The sequence below is a fragment of the Lygodium microphyllum genome, chromosome 27 (genome assembly GCF_053477565.2).
Source record: "Lygodium microphyllum isolate KBCC chromosome 27, Lygodium_microphyllum_v1.1.10, whole genome shotgun sequence".
Lineage (NCBI taxonomy): Eukaryota > Viridiplantae > Streptophyta > Polypodiopsida > Schizaeales > Lygodiaceae > Lygodium > Lygodium microphyllum.
In genome coordinates this window covers 14,335,817-14,348,634 of record NC_141161.1, presented here as the reverse complement: position 1 = coordinate 14,348,634, position 12,818 = coordinate 14,335,817, and the positions used below count along the sequence as shown (strand labels likewise).

At 41.4% G+C, this 12,818-nt stretch overlaps 1 protein-coding gene across 4 annotated transcripts in view; it reads left to right on the top strand.

Moving 5' to 3' along the window:
* Positions 1-12,818, top strand: part of LOC148012074 (ribose-phosphate pyrophosphokinase 1) — a 113,903-nt gene that overhangs the window by 34,317 nt on the left and 66,768 nt on the right. For all 4 annotated transcript variants that reach the window (XR_015689040.1, XM_087668990.1, XM_087668992.1 and 1 more), the window contains exon 2: positions 4,553-4,735. Coding sequence is in view for 3 of the 4 variants with exons in the window: in XM_087668990.1 (XP_087525116.1) it covers positions 4,553-4,735 (183 nt within the window). In the remaining variant the exon portion in view is untranslated. The remainder of the gene's footprint in view (positions 1-4,552; positions 4,736-12,818) is intronic.

Below are 12,818 nucleotides of genomic sequence, written 5' to 3'. Positions count from 1 at the left end.
ATGTGATCCTACATGAGATGCAACATGCGGTGCACTTCATAGAGGTTGAAAGGATGTGGTAGTGGAATAAGAGGGTGGGATGGGAGGGAGATTAAATGGATTTGTGATAGGTGTAGATGTGGGAAATTCCCTTTGTCCATTATATGCATTAAATTGAAATGATGATGATGAAGATGCACTTACTTCATTTTAACCTTTAAAAACATAATTGTTTGAAGGAAAAGAAAGGGAAGGAGTACTCATAGTTTTTTGTTTCAATTACTTACCTAGTCTTGAGTTCATAAAGAAATATATGTCTTCCTCATTACTCATAAATCAGAAATTGTTTTGCATACATCCTTCATCATGAAAATCATCCATACCAATAGGAGAAGGGGAAGCATCATTAACAGAATCTGAAATGGTAGGTATACCTGGCATCGAAGAGAATAAGTATGAAGGCAATGGAGTGTACTCTATGCAAGTTTCCACGTGCAGATGGCCAATCCTAAGTGGAGATTCCGCCTTTCTTCCATGGTTAGTAGATCGGTGACGAATCTAAAGGGTGAAATTCAAACTTACCTTCTATTTGCTATTGGACTCTATGCATCAAAATGAGATTGTATTTAGCTGCAGTGATCTCGTAAGGTTGTGGAACTCCATGGTAGTCCAATGTTTGTTTGGCCATGTCAGGAGCTTGTGAAGCAATCTGTGAGGCCCACTTCGACTCATTCCTCGATGGATTTAGCTTGGGTGTGAGAAGTGGTACAAAAGTAGTATTCAAAGTCATTTGCCCTTCTATTGTTCTTACTTCTTGTGTAGAGCTTTCAGATCAAGGCCTAGGTTTCTCTTAGAGAACTCGGCTCTGATACCATGTAAAGAAAATATCCTAACACAGAAACACAAATAACACCGTATGACAAAGCATAGACTGATAGAAGAACACAGTTAGGGTTAGGGTAACTTAGAGGCAATGAACACAGAGAATGAATGAAGTGATATGACTATGGAATATACAATGCTCATGCAAAAAACACAATATGCAGTGAATGAATACTGATCCTAGAACTCGTGTATCTCAAGGATCAGGGCAGGGGTAATGAGCTGGAGAGTGTGTCATACTCCAAATGGCTCCCGAACCGCCGCAAGGCAACCTTGGAGTGTTGAACAAGAGTAAACTCAGCCTATGTGTGGCTGGACTTGATGCAAATGGCAGTCTAGAGAGAGAGTGTTGTAAACGCAGATTCAAGAGAGAAAATCTGCAAACGCAGGCTGAGAAGAGAGAAAATCTGCAAACATAGGCTGAGATGATGATGGCGACAGCTAGAGGAGAGAGAAAACTAGGAGGGCAATAGCTGGGTCCTGCAAACACAGCAATATGCTGACGTGGTAGGCTTACGACAGCTGGATGGGTGGACAGCAGCAGTCGCCTGGCTGGAAACAGCAAGCAAATGATGATGGAGGGTTGGAAGTAGGCACCAAATGAGTGAAGACTGCAATGGACAGCTTGGACTACGATGTCCTCCGCGTACGGGGTGTGGGTAGCAAGGTGAAGACACCTAAAACCTGCAAAAACGAGACTAAGACTGAATGGAGGGTAGCATACCTATTTATAAAAAGTTTGGGCCCTCCCAAGTGGGTTTGTGCTTATGGGATAAAGACACTGTTTGGGAACACATTTCTTTAATATAAACAAGGTTTCTTCCTTAATTAAACATGTTTTGGGGTTGTTTAAGTGAAGCTAATGCATTTTTAGCTCAACACTAAGTTGTATCTTGAATTGATAGGTGAATGTAGACGTGCTTATGCTCTCAACAAGCACACCCAAAAGTGTAAAGAAAGAGCATGATCTAGAGGAGGAGCAAATATTCTGAGACCTCTATAAGAGCTAGATGAGATGGATGTGGCACCCATGGTTGATGGAGTTTAGTTGTTTGAGCTTGTGCCACTAGTTGTGGAGCATTGATGAGATGGATTCGGCACCCATGCTTGACGGAGTGTAATCGTTTGAGCTTGTGCCACTAGCTTTGGAGCATCAACATTTGCATTAACATCTTTAGCTTGTGGCTACAGTGCAGCCCTTAGGTAATTGCATGAGGTTGTTAGAGAGTCATTTCTTGGACAGGATTATAGTGCCACGTCAGCAGTACATATGTCAGCAACCATGTCAGTAGTCTGTGCAAGTGCCATGTGGCAGGCTGCAGTGAGTTTTTTATTATTTTTTCTGTGGTCGGCTGCATTTAATGCAGTCGACCTGGTGCTAGGCATTCTTTATTTCCTGGCTATTTATAGACAGGTTGTGGCACACTCTCAGTTATCATTATGATCTTGAGATTTGTTGGTTGAGACCGATTGTGCTTGAGTTGACGGAGATTGAGGTCATCAAGTTGGAGACACATGCAGATATTTTCTCTGCCCTCGTGTATTTTTTGCGCTCTCATACAATATACTACACTGCAGATTTTCTGCGTTTACACTGGCTCCTCTCTCTCTCTCCGTGTTCACTCTCTCTCAGTCTTTGTCCTAGGCTTTCGCATCGTTGCACTTTGATAGAGGTGTGGTAGTGGCTCAAGAACATAGTACCAGGGGATGCCCGTCCCAAGTCCCCAAGACGCTGGAACGCTGTCCCGTGACGGGACGCATGTGCGGGAGGTGGAGGTGGAACGGGGGATGTCCCCGTCCAGAAGCGTCACAAGGGGACGGCCGTCCTCCCCCCTGGTCGCGGGTACATGTTGCCTGTTGGGGATGGATTGTCGAGAGACGAACAGTTATTGTCCCCCTCTTTTGGGCTGTCTTGCCTCCTGTGCAACTCCTGCCAGGCCGCCTCATGCATCTCTCGCTTGACTTGCGGCTCCTGCGACGCCTACTCTAGCTACCAACTCCCACTCCCCTTGCAGCCCGCCTTACTGCTTGCCTTGGAGCCCGTCCTGGAGCCATCCTTACTGCCCACCTTACTACTTGCCATGTAGCCTGGCCCATAGTCCTTCTTCTTCTTCTTCTAGTCTCCTCCTCCTCCTCCTCCTCTTCTTTATTATCATCATCATCATTTTCTCTTCCTTCTTGCTCCTTATAGCTTGGGCTCCTAGCCTCCCTACATCGGGCACGCGGGTCCCTCAGTGAGCAACTGAGCAACCAACATGACTTCTTTACGACCGGCTTGTCGGGTCGGAGGAAGAGGCAGATGTACCGACACATGGTCGTGGTGGGATGAGGTAAATGTTGAATGCCCATCAAGTGGAGGCGGATCATGCCCTTGGTCATGCAAGCTGTGTCCATATCAGCATATGAGTGGCACAAATAAAGTAAGTGTCCATTTATTGCATGAGCCAAGATTGGAAGTGCAATTTTGTCCCAATGTCACGGCGGAGAAGAGAAGGGAGCTTCTAGATTGTGTGGTTGGACAAGAGGCTCTATTTGCATCGAGGCGTGCACGAGTGACGGTCAATCCAGCTACACTTGTTGCAACAGCAGCAGCAGCAGTTGATAGGCCTAGAGCTTCATCTACAGTAACGAGTATGGCATCCACACCACATGGAGTCGTTGGATTGAGTCCATGTTCACCATTAGTGCCTTCGTCCTCAACCATTAGACGGCAGACTACTCTTGAGGGAAGTTAGAACCCAATCAGAAAAGAGGAGATAGATTCAGCAGTGGCTTGTTTCTTCTACTACAACCATATTGCATTTCATACAGCTAGGTTTTGAGTCGTGACACATTGATATGCTCGAATCTTTACTATTTACATTTTTTTCCCTTAAATAATATAAATTTTAAATTTATAACTTTGTTATAACTTATATAATATAAACTTATAACTTATTCTAAAATCATGGCATCATGATAGTTATTGTGTTTATTATTTTATGTCCCTAGGTTGGAGTACTTTAGAGCCATGTTGAAGAAGGTTGGAGAGTATGGACCTAACTATGTGCCTCCCTCTTTTGAGACTTTACGCACTACCTTGCTCGATAAGGAAAATTACTAAACAAGGTGACTTTCTACTTACCTAGCTGGTTTGTTTTGAGACATCGGTCACCTTCACCTTAGCCTTGGATAATTCCATCGGTGTGTGCTTGAGCCTTAAGGTTCCCACCACTGCAACTCAAGAGCCTTGTGGTATAATCTTTTGGTTGGAAGGACCATCGTTATCTCCAATTTAGGACATTTTTTCATGAGCAGGTTGCATCCAACAAACATACATAACCTTATTTAACTAAGAAGCCCTAAAACTTAAAAGACACTTGTGAGCCTTATTTGAGTCAAAACCTCATATTTATTGTATGATCAGCACTAGTTATTAGAGTCCAATTTGGTCACTAAGAATACTTAGATGATTAAGTTGAGGTCTTATGTGATTAAGCTGAGGTACATAGGATGTAGTCTGCAGTTTGATGAGTAAAATTTTACGAGGATTAATTGTAAGATGTATTTATCATGCCATTTTCAAGTGCATTGTTTATCCTTCTATAACAGTTGCTTCAAAGTTTCATAATTGTGTAGGTGCACATGCTTTTTTTGTGCAGTGAATGTATAGAAAATTGACTTTCTATGTTGTTGATTTCATTTATTGCAGCTGTGTTCCCTATCTGAAACTGCAATTTGGAATGGAAGCCCAGGAACACCACTTATTCCAGCACAACAAGGCCTAGCATATGGGGTTCCTTTTCCAAAGGACCTAAAAAACTTGGGTTTAGAAGATGGTCGTGATACTCGTCTTCGTATATTTTCAGGCACGGCCAATCTTCCACTCTCTCAGGTGCTTGCAGTGGGGTGCACCATGTTATCTTGTAGCTGCCAAATTTATTTCAGCATAATGTGTGCATGAGTTCCTAGTTTTTAAGTTGTCTTACTGCTTGGCAGATTTTTATTCACTGTAAGAGTCTATGCATAATGTTGCATATTTTTGGGATGGCTTGACTCTATGATAAATCGTCATATTTTGTTTTAGAATTCCACCGATATATGGAGTCTCTGTATTATGTTGCATCTTTTGTAATGGCTCGACTCTATGATAGATTGTCATATTTGGTTTTAGAATTCATCCAAACCACCATATACATTATTTCAAGAGCTATGCAATGGTGCCCTAACAAGAATGTGAGAGCAACACAAGATGGAAAAGTAACAAGATGAGACAATGAACAAAGTGTTAGCCTGTTTTATTTTGCGCTATCATCTGCTAACTGTGAGCTATGTCAGAATCTGATGGAGACAGAGGGGCTCAACTGTTTCCAGCCTTGTATTTGAGTGTATTTCAGTTTAGACTGTATTCACTCTGGCTGTTCATTATTTCCAGCCATTGTATTACAGTTTTTAGGCTGGCCCCTTGTACTTGGTTGTGTAAAGAAATGCTTGTCTATGGAATACGAACACAATTGTACGATAAACGCACAGATTGTTAAAGAAACACAGTTAGGGTTAGTGTTAACATGAATTCCTCAACTAAAATCTTGTGGTTCATGTACAAGAAGAAACCTTGGACACCACTATTACGACCCATACAAATACCACTTGTGTTTCTAGTAATCTCTTTTTATTGAATTAGATATGGTAGTAATCATGAGATTGGAGAGCATAATCGAGACAAAGGATAACCAAGACATTAAGGTATAACGATCTTTAGTGCATTGCATAATGAAGATGATGATAAATCCTATCCTTTAGGGAGATGAGTGTAGTCATTGGTGATAATATTGTAATGTTGAGGAGATAGGTGACAATCCACCTCTCTAGTTGTGAAAAGACTCCTACTCTCTTCTTCTTCTTCTTCTTCGGAGTACATGAGGGTTAGATTAAGGAGGCCCACCATTAGTCTCTCTAGTTGTAGTGGCTTCCTTGTCTCTTCAAGTTGGCCTTGAAAAATGTGTTGCACTTATTGTTTTCCTTTGAAGTACTGGTGTGAATGCTCCCTTATCCATGTGCATTTTTTACATTCTAGCTGGAGAAGGGTTTTTTTGTTGTAAAACATCATTGAGCAAGAGAAGAATGATAACACAAAGTAGATTTGATTGATTTGATGGTGAAGGTAGTACATTGTTTTATAGCTTTTCAGCTAATACTTCTCTTACCTCTTTTTACTTATGGAATACATTGCATACATTTGTGTGTAACCTCTTTGAATACATTGTATACAATGGATATTACAATTTTGTTTTCCATCTTTGGTGCGTGCCGTTCTTCGACCCTTAGTCTTGATTGATCTTTTTCTCCTTGGCTTTGGCTCTAATCTTGATCTTCTTGATTTCTTTTTGGTCTTTTATCTCGGTATTTCCTTTGATCAATTGCTCTTTAACTTCAAGTCTTCTTAATAAGATGGATACATAAAGATACATTGCTTAATAAGATACATTACAATTTCTTTTTGCTTAATAAGATGGATACACAAAGATACATTTCTTTGGCTTGATAGCATCATGGCATACATGGTTGGGTGAGACATTACATTGGGATATATAGAATTTGGGATTTTATTTGTCTTTGGCTCAATGATTTTGGTGATTTTTGATGCTTTACAATAGCTTTGGATAGACTTGGATGTGAAGATATGCTAGGGCTTTTCATTAATTATGTATGTTTTGGGGTTGTTTAAAGATGCTAATCAACTGTAAAGTGTGTCTTAGCTCAACACCCCTTCTCAAGTCCGAAACTGAGCCAAAAGGGAAGGCCAACAATGTTTACCTTGAGGGGTTCCACCCCAAAGCAGCCACAGGGCATTGGACAAAGGGTACATGATGGCTGCCCAGTGGCCTACCAAGGCTATAGAGGCGATGATTATCTTATCAAGGGAGTCTAAGTAGTCACCCTAGAGAGGACAGGGCATTAGGCAAAGGGTGCTTGTTAGTTGCCCAATGGCCTACCAAGCCTTACAAAGGTGGATGGAATCACATTGAACTTTTGTTTTTGTCTTTGTTTTGTTTTGTTTTTTTTCTCTAGTTGAAAGTTAATTTTATGATCACAAGAATCAAAATGCTGGCATGCTTGAGGTTCTTATCAAATCAGGATTACGGAGTTACTGCTATTAATCAAGTCTAATGGAGCATCTTCATTATGTAGCATTTTGTTTCTCTTCTGCAAAGCAATTCAAGAGGATTGAGATATCATTCTGCAGCATTTTGTGCCTTCTGTATAGCTTCCAAGTATTGCAAACCAAAAAGCATTTTCATTTTACTTAATGGACATGTGCTCCAAACGGGCATGCCAAAGAGATACATGAGGTAAAGATTCCATAGACAAAACATGATCAACTGTAGATCCAGAAACAACTAAGGGGTAGAGGTTGCTAGCCTTGGCACCTCTCGCAAGCACAAGCGTACCATGAGTAATCTTCCACGCAGAGTCTCCAAAAGATACATGATATCTTGCATCATCAACTTGTTTAGCGAACATGAGACTGCGTGTTAGTGTAGGTACACGACGTACATTGTGCATAACAAAGCTACTGTGAGAAGAAAATTGTATCCTAACATCACCAATGCTGACAATCTCAAGAGACCTGTTGTCATCACCCCAAGCGCAAAGAACCTGAAACAAAACGGTATGAATGGAACCACTCTCGGCAAGGTGTTACATGAAAGGATGCACTTGAGTCCAAGAGCCAACACTATGCATACATATAGTGTATCTTTGTCATTTACAAAGCACTAGATGATGTTGCTGCAAGGATATAATCCCCATCACTATCTTGGGGATGCATACTTCAATTTTAACACTTGACTTAGCAGGTACTATACCGCAATCAGAAAACTTTTCATGCACTTTCTCTTTCCCCTTGTCTTTGCGCCTTTCATTGCGCAATTCATGACACTATGGCCTTATGTGGCCTTTCTTTCCACAATGATGACAAGTCAGATTTGCATTTCTTCCACGAGACTTACCGTGCGACTTGCCATGCAACTTGGACCGAGTTTTTTGCGAATCCTGTCCACGGCCATTACCATGGTCATTCTTTGTATTTCCATCATGCTGGCCTCACTGTCAAAGCATGAGACATACGAGAGGCATTCAAAATTTTATGGTTTATCTCTTCCTGTAGAAGAGAGCTCTCAACATCAGATAGCTTCAGAGTAGTGGCAGAAGCACGTAAGGCAATGCGGAATACATCCCAAGACTCATTAAGAGTTCCAAGCAAAAACAACAGAGTGATATCCTCTTTGAAATCAATGCCCTTCGAAACCAAGTTTTTAAGAATAGCATGAAATTGGCTTAGATGAGCTGACATGGTCACATTCTCTTTCATGCAGAGATCCATAAGCTGTTTCAGCCAATACATTTGATTTGTAGGACTTTGCTTGTCATAGAGGTTCTTGATTTTATCCCAAAGCTGCCAAGCACTCTGTGCTTCCTCAACCACATTGTAATGCATCTGTTCAGTGAGAGACAAGATGAGGGTGGACTTGCATAACTCATCAAGCTCCATCCATTCGTCATTAGCATAGTTGCACTTGTACGTAGTACGAACTAGTTCGTACTATACAGTACGGTACAAACCATACCGTACGAATTCGTACAAAAAAACAAGCTTTTTTTTTTGCGTGGTTGTTGTTGGTGGTGGTGGTGGTTTGGGTTGTTGACTGTTGTTGTGGTGGTGGTGATTTTGTAGCCTTGATCGATCAACCAAGAAAGGGGGTGGAAGCTTGATTAGACTCGTCACTCCTCATACATGTTTTGTTATGATTTATCCTAGAGCCAAAGGCCATACATAAGGTAGTCAAGCAGTTCCAAACGTTTCTAATTGATGGCCCATTATTTTTCACAATATGTTAGTGTCATTAATAAATAAACTCAACACCATTTGAGAATCATCAAGTAGCTTAATCCTATTGATTTTACCTTTGTTCACAGCTCATTTTGCACCACCCAACCCTCAGCATTAGTACACATTGCTAATAAAACTAGCCCAGAGGATAGCTTGGCCTAATGTACCTTCTGAGAGTACACGAATTAGTGAATGTACCATCGGTAGCTACTTTAGCCTTAGCAATGCCAAACAAAACCATAACAAAATTCATAAATCTTTTAGCAAAACCTTTGGTGGTTTGTTTGGTAACTGTTGGTCTCACAGGTCATTTTGGCCTCTTGTAGACATTAATAAAGCATCTCATGTGATTTCATCTCTTTTTTTTTTTTTCGTAAACGTGATTTCATCTCTCTCTCTCTCTTTCTCTCTCTCTCTCTCTCAACCTTCTCTCTCTCAAGCATACATGCCTCTTATTTGTATGATCATTCATGTATGATGTATCCACTCCTATGTATGTACTTGTAAGTTCTAGCTCATGTTGCGCATGCGGCATATGCCATAGAGGTTTTGGCGTGTTAGCCTTAAGTATTCATCTTATATACTCCAATAGCATTGCTATTTAGACTTTAAACATCTGTTCTATCATCTATAGTTTAAAATAATGAAGTTAATTTTTTTTCGTACTAATATCGTACTGTACCTTATAAAATCTTAAGGTACCATTTAATACCGTATTTTATCGTACCGTACCATATCGTACTTTTCGTACCCGACAACTATGGTCATTAGTCATAGTTTTAGGTTGCTCTCCACTCAACCTTAGTGGCTTTATCTGCGATTTCTGCACCAATACCTGCCAAGCTTGGCTCTTCCAATAGGCATAATTCGTACCATCTAGCTTAATGATGTTGAAGATAGGATTGTCAGTGGAAGACGATGCCATACTGCAAGCTGAAACAGTGCAGATAGTTCAAAATTGCTTATTGTAAATTACAAAAAATGACAAAAAAAACAACCAAAACCAAGGCAAAATGGTGAGAAACGAGTATTTAATGATGCTGCCCACCAAGTACCATCAAAAGTACATCAAACCAGGATGATTCAGCATGAAAAATACATGACAGTTTGGAGATATATGCTTGCTGTAATTTATGACAGCAGTGTACAATGAGAGCTGACAGTAGGCAAAACCCAATATTCAAAGTCAATCACTGATTGTCAATGCAAAACCAGCATCAAGTGGGCATAAACAAGCATGTAACAGTCAAATTGACATGAGTCAACACCCAAGCATGTCAGACAAAGTCCGTTAGTAAAGTCGGTACACCCCCCAATCAAAAGGGCAAAATGTACATACCACTACCAAGACTTGACACAAGTCGGTGTCTGCTCAGTGAATATAAAGTCGAATCAGCCCAAGTACATCTACACGGACCAAGGCGTATCAACCATACATCATTCACTAGGAGATCTCAGTCTCAAAGATCCAAAAGCTCAATATGCATAACCCACACTGCTCAATGTTTGGTAAGCGTACAAAGATGCTCATACTGGTACAAAAGCTGTAAGTGTCAAGCAAATAAGCTCAAACAAAGCATGTAAGAGCACCAGTGACGGAGTATCCAAGATCATACATCAGTAGGACATCCGGAGCATATGAGCGGTCAAGTATCTAATGATAGTATCCAATGTCATGAACACAATTCCAATCAATCTCTGACAAGCCAAAGCAAGACCAAAATAAGCTCTAGAATATCCAAAGCCGAGCCCAAACAAAGCTCCAGTAGCATTCAAGTCCAAACAATGTAACTAGTATGTGTAGGTAACATAAGCATCAAGCATGTACCAACGGGTTATACATAGACCATAGATATAACCTCTATCACAAAGCATGCCAGTGTAGACCAAGGTCAAGTAAATGCCAACCAATACAGAGCTCAAACAAGGCCCAAAATATATTTCGAAACCATCCAAAGCATTTGCCAACCTTCATTTACATTCCAATAGTCATATGAAACACCCGAGAAGCACTTGTGACCAATAGGCAAAGCATAAAGTGACTAAATAAGCTTCAGCCCTGGAGTATACAGTAATGATTTACTATGTAAAACTAAGTATTTTAGGCCACTAAATCAGCTCTAAATGATGGCCAATCAATAGGCATACATTCCCCTAACATTCGGGGACCATTTGGGACCAATTGGGCATCAAATGTCAATGCCAACCAAGCATAAACATAAATGCTGATGTAACATTGTTTGTGGCTGCTTGTGGACTGTGGAAAATAGTCTTGGACTGAGGTAAATCAGTCTACAAATCAATGCCAATGATAACCACCAATGCCGAGGATCAAGGGGGTGTTCCCAAGTGCCAAATGAAGTGTTTTTAAGCTGCCAATGAGTGCCAAGGGAAGACTGAAGTAAAAAAACGAATTTTTGCAGGTCTTCAAGCTAGCCCAAACCGGGCTGATGTTGCTGGTCCACGTGGCATTAATGAGGTGGAAGGGGGGACTTAAGTAGGGCCTAAAGAATGCCTACACAAAGCCTTGTCAAGCCTAATTAGGCAGGAGCCAAGATATGAAATGGGGGAGCTCCAACGCTGGAGTTATGGCTGCCCCTTCCTGCTATACCTTGCAAACTGAAATACACACTTAAAAGAATGCTTCAATAGCTCTAAAGGAATGCCCTGAGGATGCCCAAATGGGCCGAGTAGGTGCTCGGGGAGTGGAGGAGTGATCGGAGCTCGAAGGAGTCGGATATGGCTGCCAAGAGTGAGAACTAATGGTGTAGGGATTCAAATAAATGTTGAAGGAGTCATGGACCAAGCTCGAATGCTCAAGCAACCATACTTTGATACTAGTTGAAAGGTGAGAAGGATCGAAGCTTGCACAAGAGAGCTATGGCGGGAGAGCAAGAGTGAGAGAGAGAGAGACTCACAATGTGGGAACTCCAATAGTCACAATGTGTGAGCGGCCTTTCCTTTATTCATCTGTCACTAAAAAAAAAAGAATAAAGTGATGGTGACGGGCATCCGTCGCCTGCAGTGTGCAGGCGTGGGTAGTGTCAGTGTAGTAATATACGAGCGGCTAGGTGGAGGCACCTTTACCCCCAACATGCTATAGTGGTTGGTTGCGAGGGAGGTGAGCCCTCATATAGCGAAGAAGACGGGGGTACTGGGGTGCCCCTAGTGTGGATAGACAATGACGAATGGATTTTCTGGAATGGGACTCAAGTTGCAGAGGTGCAGGATGGTGGCAGTCTTGTGCTTCGGATGAGGGTGTCTTTCAGAGAATCTTCATCATCATTGAAATCTGTAATAGCTCCGAACAACGTAGTATGCTTAACAATTATGATATTCGCTTGTTTTCGAGATTTAATATAAAAGAGAATGAACACTTAAAGCTGAAAATGAAAATTACTCACAAAATTACAGCCATGAAAATGTAAAAGTAATGGAGACAAGATTGAGGGTTGAAGATGGCCCCCCCCCCCCCCCCCAAGTCCCTTAGGGAAGAGCTCAGTTACAATCAACCTGAGAGTGAGGAGAAGTAATTCTCACCCTCACAAGATCATGCAAAGATATACAAAGACACATGCATTATCTATTATGCAATGATAAGAACTGATTTCTTTACAGTACGAGAGAAGAAAGAGGGGAAATCAGCCTTTCTCCATCGTTGATCAGCAGTACATGGATAGGGCTTGCTTCTTGTTGCTAAAATGGAAGAAAGAGCTCGAGAAGGAGGTGCTGTAATGAATTTACAGGCTTGCTGTCCTGTAAAACAGCAGTGATAGAAGAGGAAATATGGAGGAATTTGATAATGGAGAAGTGGGGGATGATGATGGGGATGGATGGGGCCAGTTTCTGGCTATCTGTGGGTGCTGTACATGAGTTTACAGCAAAGAAAAATGATGCTGAATGAAGAAAAACGAGCTCTTATTTATAGGAGAGGGAAGAGCTAGTACAAAAGGGAAAAGTGGAGTAGCACAAGACAAGTGTCCAGCCACATGTCATGAGATGTGACAAGTGGTGGGACTCTTAGAAACTTGTGTGACAAGTGTCTTGACACTTATCTCTTCTCTATGGCCTTCCTTTTTGGGCT